General features: G+C 39.0%; 1 protein-coding gene and 1 pseudogene across 1 annotated transcript in view; both read right to left on the bottom strand.

The window, feature by feature from the left end:
- The window catches only part of LOC124804622 (DNA repair and recombination protein RAD54-like), a 40,389-nt gene extending 24,303 nt beyond the window's left edge, over positions 1 to 16,086 (bottom strand). Inside the window, exons 1-3 of the mRNA XM_047264828.1 lie at positions 14,652 to 16,086; positions 5,563 to 5,901; positions 1,581 to 1,777 (exon numbers count right to left, since the gene is read on the bottom strand). Of these exons, the coding sequence (XP_047120784.1) occupies positions 1,581 to 1,777; positions 5,563 to 5,901; positions 14,652 to 15,959 (1,844 nt within the window). The 5' untranslated portion in view covers positions 15,960 to 16,086. The remainder of the gene's footprint in view (positions 1 to 1,580; positions 1,778 to 5,562; positions 5,902 to 14,651) is intronic.
- On the bottom strand, positions 14,401 to 14,518 carry LOC124709379 (annotated as a pseudogene).
- Positions 16,087 to 16,490: the final 404 nt, after the last annotated feature.

The raw sequence follows: 16,490 nt of genomic DNA, 5'->3' as shown, positions 1-16,490 counted from the left end.
TCGACTTGTACACTTGCGCTGTACATGTCCCTTTACATTTCCACTTCACTATCACATTGGAAACAGTGGACCTAGGGATGTTTAGGAGTGTGGAAATCTCGCATACAGACGTATGACACACATGACACCCAATCACCTGACCACATTCAAAGTCTGTGAGTTCTGCGAAGTGCCCCATTCTGCTCTCTCACGATGTCTAATGACTAGAGAGGTTACTGATATGGAGTACCTGGCAGTAGGTGGCAGCACAATGCACCTAATATGAAAACAGTATGATTTTGGGGATCCAGATACTTTTTATCACATAGTGTATGTTTGGACTGTGCATAAATCTATTATTGTGGGTAAGACGTGGGGAAGTTGCATTCATGGGCTTGAAAGGATCTGGTCAGTGTTTTCTGAGGCAGAAAAGGAAGTCATCTTATTGATCAAAATAACTGGTGAACACTACATCAGTCTCCTGGGACAACTAGATGACATTAAAAGGGATCCTAGAATTGAAATTTTTTCATCACAAGAATGCACCTGCCCTCACTGATGCTTCTGGAGGAGGAAAACAGAGGGATTTGAGGTGTGAAATGTTGAAACATTTATCCTGCTGCATCCTCCAATGTCCACCTGTTCCTACTTCTAAAGACTTTTGTTGCTAGAAAATGTTTTGAGACAGGACTGACCAGTTCCCAATCTCGTAATGTTATTTGCTAGACCTAGACCCAGCCAAGAGTTGCTTATTTTCGCAAGGTGCTTGCCCCTGACAACTACTTGGAGGCAGTGGCAAATAACCAGATAACATTACTGCTCTGCTGCATACCACGAATACTGATTGTTGTCAGAATGAAACTGTCTTATTATTAACCACAATATAGGCACACAGTAGTTAATTTTGATAAACATTAACCCTAGTAATACCAAAACATTTTCAATAATGTATACCACCAATAGGAGCACACAAAAAACTGTTAATTGTAATTGACTGTTATTAACAACATGCGTTTTCAAGAGATACAAGTAAGATTCAGAACCTGGAAATATCTTTCAGTGCTATTATTTATTGAATAAGACGTTCATTGCACTATCTACATCAATCTTTGGATTAATTTTAATTGTAAACCGTAAAACAATGATAGAATCTGGTAGAAGAATTCATTAAAGAAATATTTTTCAAAATTTTTAGTTTATGACTAGATTACAATATTTACAAAAGGTGGGCATAATGTACCCCCACTGCTATTGCTTGGGTTAATGAATTCATAAGGCAAAGAAGCTATCAACTCAGTTGTATTTAATGTACCGTCAGTTCATCTTTCGGCTTATGAGAGATCTCATCAAAATGTAATTACTGTCATTAATGGTTATAGATTATTAATTTTCTGATGCTCATATTTCATTTCTCCAGTTTGTTATCTTCAGTCTCATATTTTGTAAGTGGTGAATTTTTGTAAGTGGTAAACATCCAGAAATAAATAAATTATATAAGTTTCTTTGTAAACAATGACAGTTCTCATTACTTACAAAAAAAGTACATTTTATATGATTCTTGACATATTTATAATTCTTATACTTATCTAGGTAGCACATACCTGTATATAAAACATTGCTTTCGTTGCCCATCACGCCAAACACGAGCCATAGCTTGGTCGTCGTTTGCAGGATTCCAATCTGGGTCAAACATTACCAAGCGATTTGCACCAATTAAGTTCAACCCACATCCTCCAGCTTTTGAACTAAGCATAAATATGAAGTCAGGACTCAGCGGGTCATTAAATTTCTCTACCACCTGAATCAGTAAATACATTATTATTTGTTACATAATCACACAGCATTCGAAGGGCACAATAGTCTTCTAATTAATGTAGAGTCACTAGAAAGAGATGAAATAAGACAGCTGCTAAATATATAAAAGATAGCAAAGTATTTGTTAAAGCAGCTGTAGAAAGTTTTATGTTTAAAAATTTTTGAGAAATACATTTCAATAACTATATCTGATGTGCTTACTACTTAGACCTTATCTACATATATAACTCTTTTGCTGTTTTTAGTCTAGTGGGTAAATTGTTGCCACAGTGCTGTGGTAGTACTGCATGTGTTTGCTGTTCAACCATGAAAGCTTTTTTCAGTGTCAAGTGTAACATGCAACTCCCATCAACTTCATTGTTGGCTTATAATTTTTTTTATTTCATAACTGAATACATTTGCAACCACTCTCCATTTGTTATAGGATGAGGTAAATGTCTTTACCTTCCAAGAAATTGCTGAAGTTTTCGTCTTCATTATCATTTCCAGTCAGTACATCTAATAAGCTCTTTATCAAAGAGGATAACTTTGTTCAGCTGATATATATATATAATAGAGGGAAACATTCCATGTGGGAAAAATATATCTAAAAACAAAGATGTGCGACCTAACAAACGAAAGCGCTGGCACGTCGATAGACACACAAACCAACACAAACATACACACAAAATTCTAGCTTTCACAACCAGCGGTTGCTTCGTCAGGAAAGAGGGAAGGAGAGGAAAGATGAAAGGATGTGGGTTTTAAGGGAGAGGGTAAGGAGTCATTCCAATCCCGGGAGCGGAAAAGACTTACCTTAGGGGGAAAAAAGGACGGGTATACACTCGCACACACACACATATCCATCCACACATATACAGACACAAGCAGACATATACAGAGGCAAAGAGTTCGGGCAGAGATGTCAGTCGAGGCGGAAGTGCAGAGGCAAAGATGTTGTTGAATGACAGGTGAGGTATGAGTGGCGGCAACTCGAAATTAGCGGAGATTGAGGCCTGGTGGATAACCGGAAGAGAGGATATATTGAAGAGCAAGTTCCCATCTCCGGAGTTCGGATAGGTTGGTGTTAGTGGGAAGTATCCAGATAACCCGGACGGTGTAACACTGTGCCAAGATGTGCTGGCCGTGCACCATGGCATGTTTAGCCACAGGGTGATCCTCATTACCAACAAACACTGTCTGCCTGTGTCCATTCATGCGAATGGACAGTTTGTTGCTGGTCATTCCCACATAGAATGCGTCACAGTGTAGGCAGGCCAGTTGGTAAATCACGTGGGTGCTTTCCAGGTTACAGGACTGGAGTAGATGGTGGTGGGAGGGTGCATGGGACAGGTTTAACACCGGGGGCGGTTACAAGGGTAGGAGCCAGAGGGTAGGGAAGGTGGTTTTGGGATTTCATAGGGGTGAACTAAGAGGTTACGAAGGTTAGGTGGCTGACGGAAAGACACTCTTGGTGGAGTGGGGAGGATTTCATGAAGGATGAATCTCATTTCAGGGCAGGATTTGAGGAAGTTGTATCCCTGCTGGAGAGCCACATTCAGAGTCTGATCCAGTCCCGGAAAGTATCCTGTCACAAGTGGGGCACTTTTGTGGTTCTTCTGTGGGAGGTTCTGGGTTTGAGAGGATGAGGAAGTGGCTCTGGTTATTTGCTTCTGTACCAGGCCGGGAGGGTAGTTGCGGGACGCGAAAGCTGTTGTCAGGTTGTTGGTGTAATGGTTCAGGGATTCCGGACTGGAGCAGATTCGTTTGCCACGAAGGCCTAGGCTGTAGGGAAGGGACCGTTTGATGTGGAATGGGTGGCAGCTGTCATAATGGAGGTACTGTTGCTTGTTGGTGGGTTTGATGTGGACGGACGTGTGAAGCTGGCCATTGGACAGATGGAGGTCAACATCAAGGAAAGTGGCATGGGATTTGGAGTAGGACTTTTTGACAGTATTACAAAGGGCATAACAGTAGCGAAATACCGATAACCACTGGCCAGTGTAAAAAAAGTCAATGGCTATCAAAGGGTCCCATTGAGGGATACATGCTAGTTGTACGTAGTTGTACATCAATGACAAAACGGTACATGCCACGTACAGGACATGACACTGAACTCTTTAATGACTGTGACACAACTGGACCATTGCATCTGGGGCAATGCATACATAAATGTACAGTAGTACCAACAAAACAAACATACATCTCCTCTGTAACACACAAAATGTACGCTGGTGTGCAATCACATCTCGTAGCCTAAACGCTACAACGTATGCTCGAAGAGATCACCATTTGCTTGGTAAAATCGCAGTGCACTCTCCATCATGGATCCACTTACAGCTGTCAGTATTTGTGGTGTCATTGCAGCGCATGCAGCAGAAATGCAGGCTTTCATGTTGGCCATTGTTGTTGGGACCTGCTGATACACTACATCTTTCACATGTTCCCAGAGAAATAGTCCATGAGGGTGAGGTCTGGCAACTGTGTTGGAACTACCTGAATGGGACTGCTTTGTCCAATCCATCGATGAGGGAATTGTTGGTTTAGCAACTGTTGTGCCATCAAGGTATTATACGCAGGGGACTCACGGTGTTGATACAACACTGTTTGATGCAAATGAAGGGGTAGGTCTTTCATCAGTCCAGATAAGGTACATCTGGGGAACAGCTCATACTGTCTTCTGTTAAAGAGTGCCATCAATGAAATATAGGCCAATGATGTGATGACACTCCACTGACAATGATGTTCAACCTGGTGAATCCAGTGTGGGTTTTCTGGTCGCCATTAGTGCATATTGTGTAAGTTGATGTTCCCATTGTTTGTAAATGTGGCCTCAACGTTAAACAGTACCCTACGCATAAAGTCATGGCCTTACTGCAGAACTCATTGACAATATTCCAGACAACTGAATGCCGTTGCCATGGAGACCTTAATGTAGCGCAATGTGATATGAGTGGTATCTATACCTGCACACAATATGCATCATACTTGTTCGAACCATTCCCATCCATATCTCCATTTCACAAATACTTGCAAGAGGTTTTATTGCAGCGACCAACAGAACAGCCACCTCTGCTGCTTCATGTGTTACACCTCTGGTTTGGATCCGGGTTTTTGGAGACAACTGCCCTGTGATGCGAAGACCTTTAACGGTATTCATGAAGGCAGGGCACGTCAGATTATGTCTATTAGGATAGCACTGGGCTGGCACATGTACCATTTTGGTGACATTCTCCATACAGTGATATCATATCAACCATTTCCATACCATGTCAAATGTCTAGAACTGATAGTCTGTACATAGATAAATACAACATGCATGAGGGACACCATTATGTACATATCAATGTTTGTGGCAGGAATCCCTATTATTACTTTCGACCCTCGTGATAACATGAAAGTAAGAATATGTGCGTCAACCACATCGCAATTACAAGCAACATGTGGGTCATGCTTGCATCGTAGGAAGTGCAATAGCAGTGCACTTCATGCGTCAACTTCACATTCCAATTTCTCAAGATGTAATTGAGGTATTGCAATGCAACCAGTGCCATTATTATTGTGATTACACATGTTATTGATTGTGTATGGGATAATATGGGGTGCCCAAAAAAAAGTGTTGAAAGAAATATTTACATGTGGTTTAGAATGTCTCAGAGTATTTACTTTCGTGAGCCTCTGCCATAAGCCGTTTGTCAATATCTACTGTGGTTCCAGAGATATTGGTGGTGGGACACCCTGTATATGGAAGTATATGTATAAGAACATAAATAAAATCTGTTTACTCACCTTTGCTCGTTTCTTGATTGTCATGGTCCCATCAAGACGAACATACGGATAATTGCGGAGCCGGCATAGCTTCTCGAACACATCTAATGTCTGTGTGTAGTTGGATACCAGAACCACTTTGTCATTAGTTGTTGTCTTCACAACAGCTAAAAGACAATCCAGAAGCATCAGCTTGCCAGACAACTCTGGCATTACAGTCCGTCCGTCATACTTTGCTGGCATATGCTCAAATGCTTTTTCAAAACCTTCACTTTGAGACTGTATTTTGTCAAGCACCAAGTCAGGATGATTGCATAACTTCTTCAGTGATGTTATCGAAGATAGTGCTGACAGACTCACCTTTGTAACAGAAAGAATGCCCAAAATACGCATTGTTTTACAGGTGACAGTTAATACATGATAATTGAACAACACACATAGATTCAAGGAATCTTACACAATCATAATCAAAAACTCATTAAAATTAATAAAATGACCATCTGCAATAATTACACAAAATGATCAAATCAAATACAACTATGTATACAAGGAGAGAAAACAATTCATCTAATAGAAATGAGACACAGAAACAATGATGAACTGCTGGATTTTCTTCAGTGTTAACACTATACTACCCCTCCCCCCCCCCCTTTCAGTTCATTATCCTTTCTCAGAACCTACGCACAGCTCAGCGCCATTCCTATTTTCCTATTTCGTGAGTAGTGATCTATCCTCGCCAACACAAACTCTCCACTGGATTTTTCACTGAAATGTAATGAACTGTAACTATTTTTTAAACAGTGGAACTGTGGTTTTTGTTGTTGTTTCAAAGTCACAAACTGGTCACATTTAAATGTTTACAGATTTAGATGACAGACGCCCCAACCCCTCTTCTCCTCCCAATACTGCACATTTAACCTTACTTTTATAAGCTTTCTCATGCTTTATTTTTGTAGACGGCCTCTCCATGAACAGAGTACATAGTAAGCATAAAAGTCAACTATCTAGGTAGCTATGAATTTGTAGGAGAATCAGAAGTTTTCTCGTATTTCTCTTTTCAATCTGTGGTGCTGTCTAATTAACATAAATGAATGCGAATGGTTCATACATATAGACATTAAACACTAATAAATTTCACTAAAATATTGTATTAGTTGTGTTTGTAATCAGCACCAAAACACTGCTAGAGCAATGGCATAAGGTGGTCAGTGGGACTCTCACAGCAATTGGCATGAAAACTTGCCTGAAATAGAAAACAGATAACATTTAAATATTGGATTCAACTGTATCTAGAACTTAAGTACAATGCACGTGCTGCAGTGGACAAGAAAATTAAGAATGCTGAAACTAAAACTGAGGCTGCATGGGAAACAGTGTAAGAAAGGTAAGCTACAAATAAAGATTATAACTGTGTATTTACAGCCTCTGATGCATTTAAAAGCTTAATTTCACTAACACGTATTCTCATTAATGACTCAGTACTAAGGTGAACACTTCCATTATGTGGTAAAAGATGTGAAAAATTACTGTTATTTTAACTGGCAAGCAACAAAAAGCTTACAGTTATACTTTTGCAGAAGACTTAAGAAACAAATTATGAAAACAGTCAAGAAAATTAGGTGTCATGAGAAGAACCAGCCATAATTTTAAGTAGGCCCAGTTTCTTTCATGCAGGACACAACAGCTGTTTATAATAAAATGGAACCAAGAATCATTATTAAGGTTTAACAAGATTTTGGAAAGGATACATTTTACCCGTTCGATAAAGCAAACAAGTAAAGAATCACATTCTAACAAGCACAGGAGTTGGGATGTATTTCAGTCCAATACAGAATGCTTAGAGGAACAGTAATACTGTAACCTGTTGGTCAAATCTTAAATAACTCTCTCAGCAGCACTGTATAGAAGAGCAGAAAACTGTATATGCATACAGAATGGTTCACCTGCATCGTCCTTTTTATGGATCCTATAGTTTTTGGAACAGTGATGTAAGAGTGCAGGAACTTTTAACGTAATGAGTAGTTCAATATTGGGAACTTTTAACAGTTATGAGTAACATGCACACATGCAGACAGCCCAGGAACGGGTAATGATTACAATCGAAACAGTCTGTTTAGTGTCAACTTTCTCTTAGCTGGGTTGGACTGTGCAGTCAGTGTTAAGAGACTGGGCAGAATCTACCCATTTTTATACTTGTAGCACAACAGAGGATTAAACTGGTGACAATAACTAAACTACAGATGAACAATGAACTACACTCAGGTTACATTTATTTCTTGTAACGTATTTCAGTGAAGGTACACAGTTAAATTACTGCTACATGGTGAAGCTAGACAAAACACTTTAGAGGCCCAATGCCTGAACATGAACATTATTTGAATGATTGAAAATCAAATCACTATGTTTAGGAGAGTGGAACAATGTCTGGCATGGGGGTGGGATACTGAGGCCTGTTAGAGCTCATCCAATAACAATGTTGTGTAACCCACTTTTCAACATAACACTCATCCTAGCACATAAGCACTTCTACAGCAGACCAATATCAAACATACAAAGGTGTTCAGGAAATCCCATTACAAACTTCTAGCAATAGTCAAGGGGGGTGAGAACATGGTATTTTGAATAAGAACCCACATCCAGAAAAGTACTATTTCCATTCTACAATGGATGCAATTCATATGTTTAACTCATCTGTGTCTGCTTGAGGAAAGCAGTAAATAATTAGGCAACAATTCGAAAGGAAATTTAACAAAACACCTATTTATTTTTTAGGTACATTTGTTTGTATTAACACTCAAACATTAGAATCTGTATGTACAGTATGCTGGATTCTTTATTGTTTTGGAATTCTTCATTGTTTTGGAACGATGTAAACATGTAGTGTTTGTGTGTTGATACAAACAAATGTGCTTAAGTGATAAAGGGATGTTTCTTTATGTTTCCTTTCGAATTGTTACCTAATAATTGCACTTTGCCACACCTAAGTAAATTCCTCAGGCAGAAGAGGATCAGTTTAACATCTGAACTGAAACCATCTTAGAACAGAAATGGTATGTTTCCATTCCTGGGTTCCTATTCAAAAAGTTATGTATGCACTCCGCTCTACAAGTTCTAGAAGTTTTTAACGGGAATTTCCGAACACCCTGTGTGTTATAGGTAGAGAAAGAAAAGAAAGGTGGAGTACTTGAGGATGGAAAACCACTAGGAGGAAAGGGCAGGCTTACTCTGAAAGAAACTGATTCTCTTCAGTTATTTTATGAGAGAGCTATCAGAAAAACACACACAATTTAGAGGCAATGAGGCATGCAGTGTGGGCAATTTTTTTTCCACAAACACCAAGGAGCAATCTGTGTCCAAAAGACGATTGGTGTAAGTTCAACAACAGAAATGAGACATATTCACATAAACACTCATTACCAGAACCTGTTTTGAATGTAATTAAGCTCACATTCAGGTTTCTTGCAAACCCTGATTTATCGAGGAAGTGTCTTCACGGAAAGACACAAAATGCAAAATGAAAGCCTCAATAATTTAATTTTGATTAGATGCTCAAAAAGGACATTCTGGGGACTTGAAGTACTCAAAATAGGTGTCTGTGATGCAGTTTTATGTTACAATAATGGAAAGAATGACACAATTAATGTACTGAAGAGAGTTGGTATAGATCCTGGTGTGTTTCCAACAAAAGCATTTTACACCATCGACAAGAGCAGGGTCAAGAAAGCTAATAGATCAGGGTCTTACCTGCAAATACAGGCCAGGAAGATTCGAAGAGGAGAGAAGAGAAACCTGGTGGATGAGGAATATCAGTATGAAGGATTTTAAAATTGAGGTAAGCCTAATACATGTACAAGTATGAAGATAATCTTTGAACCTCATTTTATATGTTTTACATTTTTTTTACGTTATGAGAAGCCTTTTCTCAAAAAGTATATGCACTAATGCTATGAAATTTTCAGGAACTGTTCGCAACGTGTCGCTGTCTCCCTGACACTACAAAATACGAGATCCTGCAATTACATTCTGATTTTTAGATGATTATATGTAGGAAAAAAAAATGGATGTGCAAAATAAAAACTTTATTAATGATACAATTTGCACCATAAATTAATAACTGTAGTTCAGTGGTCTTGTAACCTTCTCAGGACACTACAATAAAATTTTCAGATTAACTGCATGATTAGAATTATGATTAGATTACGGAAATAAAAAAAATTAAAAATTGAAATTTCTGGTAAAATATTAATCCTGCATATTTTATTTTTCCATTAAAACACAGCTCTTTTGCTTTACACATGCAAAATTTTAGATTTGTACATTACTAAATATGGGTGTAATGTTTCTCTCTCTCTCTCTTTTTTAAATAAATGTTTACAGTTTCCATTACATCCTCCCTGAAGTACCAAATCACCCTCAAAATCAAGAATGAAAGTTCCAGTGCCCACTTTGTTTCCAGCGTGTATCACACAACACACACAATGTATGAAGGTAGACCCCTCACTTCTCCAAGTTTTTGTATAATTCCTCATCAATCTGCAGTGTTAAGTTCCAGTGAAAAATTAGACCCTATACGATGCTCAGCTGAGATAGCTGGGAAGACCTTGAAGTGCTCAAATATTTAATTGGAAAAGTAAGAACATTATACTAAAATTGCTACAGCTGTGTCCAATAGGCACTGGAGGATAAAAATCTGTCCGAGAGAAAGAAGTGTCTGTTAAGGAGGTGCCCTATTGCCACTCTTTTTCATAATAGTGATGGACAAGCTTATAAAATCTATAGAAATGATCAATGAATCCAATGTCCTACTTTGCTGGGTGGATAAAAAGAAGCTGAGGTGCAGAAAAAGCTGGTGGGCTGAAGCAGTATGTTTAAAAATTTTGGACTGAAGATAGCATCACCAATACCATACATGTGACCATCAATAGGAAAGGGCAAAGCTTGAATTTAATATTTGGAAAGGACAAAATCAGAATCAGTTTCCCTTTTCAAACACCTCAAAAGCACAACTTCATAAAACAACAGTATCAACCTGGAAATATTCAGAGAAAACAGAAAGCATCCAACATTTACAGTCAAGTCTCAAACCTTCCAGGGGCATGCAAAATACCAGAAAAAAGGAGAAACAACCATGCACCATACATATTTGTGCCACTTCTTGCTTACAGTTTAGGGACATATAATCTACTACAGCAGAATCCAAGTGACAGAAATGAGATTCATAAGAACTATGAACCAAATCACTAGAAAGGACAAGGTAAAAAAATTGGCCAGATGGGAGTAGGACTCGCACACTGATGGTTCCGTACAGACTTAATTATGTATGTAGACTGTTCATCCAATATGGGAATCAAGAATCTCTACGATTTTTGCCCATTATCAGCACTGATATCGCAAGATATCGGTCCCAGGGAGTCCAAGACATCCGAAGATGTTTCAATTTCCATTTTGAAGTGTGCAGGTAACTCAGTTTTTGTGATTGATATGGACATGATGAGTTCTGTGTGTGTTTAGGCCACATTAAGCCTACCACAAAAAAATTTATACCCTTTTTGAGTGAATTATATTTGGCATAGAAGGCACCTACAATATGTACCTTTTAACGTATTACATTTTTTAAATAACACTTTGGAATTTTAATTTTCCCTCAGAAATACGTTGTTGGTGTTTTGATTCATGGAGTCTGTTCTCTAAAGGGATGTTACTGGGTTGTAAAAATTTCACTGGACTATGTGGAATAGTTCCAAAGTTATTAAGACCTGAAGTTGGGTCTGATGTTAGATTGCCTCACAAATGACACAATAATATTTTTTTGTGTGATATTATTAAAAATTAACAGTTTCAGATTTTTCCCTTTATCTGCACAGTCAAGCCTTGCTTCTTGCCAAATTTCATGATTCTAGACCAATGGGAAGTACCATATCGATTTTGATGACTGTGCTTGCAAGGATCGAAATGTGTGGCGTAAATGGCCATAAGTTTTGGTTGCATTGACTTACATGTTAACATTTAATATACAGGCAGGGGACCAGACTTTAGTATGTGACAAATTTTAACTTGATATGTCTACTCATGCTTGAGAAAAATGGATCTTAACAGACAAATGGACAGACAGACAACAAATGAGAATTTTTTTCTGTGATATAATTAAAAATTAACCATTTTCAAATTTTTTACTTTTGTTGTACTGTGAAATCTTAATCCTTACTAAATTTCATGATTCTGGAACAACAGGATGTATCCTACAAGTTTTGGTGAGTGAGAGTGCGAGTATCAAAATATGTGATACAAATGGCCATATCTGTTGACTGCGATGACTTACAAGCTTAATTTTTTTACACTGTCACATGACTTGATGTGTCTAACCATTCCTAATAAAATGGATTTTTAACAGTCAGTAACACAGACAGACATACAGACAACAAAATTATCCTATAAGGATTCCACTTTTACTGACTGTGGTTTGGAACACTAAAAATGGGGTGAACAGGAATGTAACCAGCATCAAAGTTTCCAATACCAGTGTAATGAAAAAATGAAGACTGAAATGGTATGCGCATGTTATGAGAATAGATGAGAAAAGACCAGCCAGAAATATTTTGAAATAAATATCAAAGGAAAAAGACCATCTGTAAAACCTGGGAAATGCTGGACGGATACAGTGAAATCAGATTTCAACGAGAGAAGACTCCAGTAGGAAGAGGACCAGGAACAGAAGATTTATGAAGAGAGGAGGAGATGGTGAGCACTTTTAAATCACATCCGGGAAACTGGAGCTGGGTAATGATGAGGCAGAACCATTTCACAGTTCACTGAGTGAAAAGATTTCTCCTAATATATTTTCAATATTATCTAGCCCTGCTTGGAGTCCTGGTGCCCCCAAACTATCACGCACCTACTCCTCGGAATGAACACGGAGGTTACAGCTCTGGCACCAACAGTGTGTTCCCTCTGTAGTCAGCCAGGAGGCTACCACTCTGCAGGCACCTAGTGATCCCTCCACATGTACTGGCAACCAGTCTGGGTATTGGGTGACCTTCCCCACACAGCCTGCACTACTGTACGAAACGCAAATTCGAAAAAGTGGAGGTCAAACCAGGCTAGGGGAGCTAACATGAATTAACTGAAGAACGCGTTGTGAAAAAAAGAAAGTGGAAAAAGATACTCTCTGTCCTATGAATAAGCTAGGTTGGCAACAGGGAATCTGTCTTACTGACAAAGACTGAGAAAAGATATAGTCAGAGAGTAATACTGCAGCACAGGAAAGGATGAAGTACTGCAATGTCTTGGAGCCCCATGCTTGCCATGCAAGTACTCACAAAAGATGTGCGAGAACCCTGGGGGATTACCCATTTGCGATGAAGTTCTACACTAGCTTGAATGGGCAGTGTGCTAGAAGCTAGATGGGTTGTTGACATCTGCTAAAGCTAAAAGATGTTTTTCTATACATATATCTTGTTACTGTCAAACCAATACCTGTCTTGTCCCTGAGTCAATCCTGTATTGTTTGTAGTAACAGAGGTCACTTACGCGGTCACCAATAGCAGTGACAAAGGACAAGACGGTTGTTCTAGGACACTATCTGTTGGAATCTTTGCTTTGTGGTCTGACTCCAGTTTGAGTATCACAGACAACATAAGTAATACTCACTATAATAGGGTAATGCAGTGTGTACTGCATGGAGAAGCTTGGCATAGATTTAGCATTATAGGGAACTAACATATGTTTGATAAATAGATAATTTAATACATTTCACTGTATGCAATACATGGCAACAACTAGTAACACGACTTCATTTGGCTTCTCAGTGTTGCACAAATGTTCCCCAGAAAGATTTCCAATATCAATAGAACAGAACTGTATGAAAAATATGAAAGGCTGTATTGCATCAAAATGTGATCACAACTGGCTTCTATGATTTTTGTCAAAGGAATGTGAATTATGAGGTCTGACTCCAATAGACATACATTCTGTTCAGATTTAAGTCTACTGTCAGAACTGTAGTGCACCCCCATGCCACAATCCTTTACCCTCCTCAAACAAGATTTCCTGGGCAACAGTGTGCTGTCAATGTTTGCATGTTTACTTAAGAATGTGCATTTAGAAAGAAATTAACTGAAATAGTTAAATCAGACTGAGTAACAAATAAATATTTATACATAACAATATACGGAGTATTTTGCATACATCCATCCCATATAGCCTACTTCCTTTGAAACAATGAGCACTTTTTATGAATGTTCATGTGTGTCTGGAGTGGAGATCATTTTAATGTTTAAGAACATAGTATATCCCACAGTACCTGAAAGTGGAATGTCACTTGCTGTTCATCGAGTCTGCAGACATAGTTTTCTGCTGCTTTTTGTGCCTATCATAGTTTTTATAGATAACTTTAACCTTTCTGTTGCATTACAATCACGGACACAGATAGTCTTTAAAGAATTTTTAACATGTTGAAGCAGTGTTCAACAAAACCATTACAAATATTTTGATCTTTATAACATCCAAAGAAAGCTTGGACAAATTCATTACATACATTTTGATTTATGTAAATGCCAAAGAAACACCAAACAAATTTTTCAAAGAATACTACGAAGATGAATGACCTTTTGTTACAGGCCGACATATATTTACAGTACAGGTCTAGAAAAAAACTCCTCCCAACTAGGCCATGAAGGCCCAACGGTGTGGACCGGCTGCCGTGTCATCCTCAGCCCATACGCATCATTGGATGCAAATATGGAGGGGCATGCAGTCAGCACACCGCTCTCCCAGTCGTATGTCAGTTTTCGAGACCGGAGCCTCTACTTCTCAATCAAGTAGCTCCTCAGTTTGCCTCACAAGGGCTGAGTGTACCCCACTTGCCAACAGCACTCGGCAGACCGGGTGGTCACCCATCTAAGTGCTAGCCCAGCCCGACAGCGCTTAACTTCGGTGATCTAACGGGAACCGGTGTTACCACTGCGGCAAGGCTGTTGGTACAGTACAGGTCTACTGGCTTGTTTACATAACAGGTCTATTGGCTTATTTACATTATAATTAACAAAGTGAAAAAAAAAAACATTACAAATGGTGTACCAAAGTTAAATATTATAAATGCTTACAGCTATTACCTTGTTTGAAGATTCAGCTCCAACAGTGCGTTTTACTGCATCACTGTTAATAAAATCACTGTAGATCTTATGCTGCAGTTCAGTTAAACGGACACACACCACCTGTTCAATCTTGACAGGCAAATATTTCGACAGCAGAGCTGATGTTCTCCGGATAAGACACCGGTTCACAATTGCAACTAATTCATCTAAACGTTCCTGTCCTTTCTGGCGCTCCTCGGGTGTTGCATCTGCATCTTGGCCTCGCAGGATTGGATTTTCAAACTTACGCCGAAACTCTTGTGCTGTCCCCAAAATTCCTTCATTCACAAAATGAACCAAGCTGAAGTACTCGAGAAGATCATTTTGTATAGGTGTTCCAGACAGCAATACTCTTCGTTTGGCTCTCAGACCCATGAGAGCCTGGTAAGTTTGATTCTCACAGTTCTTCAATCTGTGTCCTTCATCGCAAAGTACAAGTCCCACTTCACTCTGATGCAACACTTTAGCATGCAGACGGAATGTTTCATATGATATGATTAATATGGGATTCACAGGTCTTTTTGAAAATGTTTGCATAAATGAATTAAGGTCTCTATCTATCTGTTCTTTGCCTCCACTGTCAATAGCGAGTGCATTAACACGGCCACCCAACCATTTATTTATTTCATTATACCAATTTTTTACCAGGCTGCTTGGCGCTACAACGATAGCTTTATCAATTGTTGGTTTACAATCAGGTCCCTGTCGCAGAAGAGTCCACATAAGTGTAATACACTGTAAGGTTTTACCAAGTCCCATTTCGTCTGCCATAATGCAACCGTATGCATTATCTATACGCTTACCAGTAACACATTCATACATGAATTTTACTCCTTCCCTTTGATGAGGTCTTAATATAGCTGAGAGAAGAGGATCCACAACAACATGGACAGGCTGTTTATCTGCATCAGTTTTCAGCTTTTCGTGAGCCGAAAGTTCCGGGGGTGCGTAGAGAACTAAAGCATTCGGCTCCAAAGGATCGTGCAGTGGTCTACGGCATTTTGGTCGACCGACTCCAAGTGCGCGAGACAGACTAGAACCCTGGTAATTCGGGATTGGTATTTTAAAAGGTTTTGAAAGTAGCTTACGGATTAGAGATTCATGTGCAGACACGGTCACGGGGGTGATTTCTTGCGAAATACATGTCTTTTTAAGTGCTAGTTTGCTACTAAACGTTTCATCTTTCGATTTATCTAACCTTATTTTCTTCTGGTTTTGAAGTGTTTCGGGAACTGCGCTGAGAGGCTGTCTCTTAGCTGCTTGACTAGGTGCAAGACTTCGACGCATGCCTTCATTACTTAGGCTTTAAGACTGGGAATTACGTACACAACAGATTACACACATGTTTTTACTGTCAAACTACAAATCTAAACATTACTACTTCACTACTTTCGCGCGTAAACATATTGAAAGTGCCAACAGAGACAGTGCTACTACCCACAACAGAAAAAAAGCAAGCGTTTCCTGCGAGTTTGTTGCGGCAAGTCAACTAGCGGACACTTTCAAAATTTTGTTAGATAGCACTCAATAACGTGAGAAAAAAGCTATGTTGTGAAGATAAACACCTCTTTCGAAGTTTAACGAATTTTCTACTGTGCCAAAACATTTAATGCCTTGTGGTATGTGTCCGAAGTCCTTTATCCAGAGTCATTGAAAACTTGCACGTACAACTCAGCTTGTCTGTAGGAACGTAGTACTTGTGTACCGGCGTGCCAGCAGGCAAGACAGTAATTGTCAAAGGTATGTGGAAGTGCTCTCTATTCTGCTTTCGTTCGTAAGACCCAAGAGATGACTGCTCAGGTCTTGAATCGTTTTTAA

The sequence above is a fragment of the Schistocerca piceifrons genome, chromosome 7 (genome assembly GCF_021461385.2).
Source record: "Schistocerca piceifrons isolate TAMUIC-IGC-003096 chromosome 7, iqSchPice1.1, whole genome shotgun sequence".
Taxonomy (NCBI): Eukaryota; Metazoa; Arthropoda; class Insecta; order Orthoptera; family Acrididae; genus Schistocerca; species Schistocerca piceifrons.
Note: the sequence above shows the minus strand (reverse complement) of the source record. Positions and strands in the feature narration are given on the sequence as shown.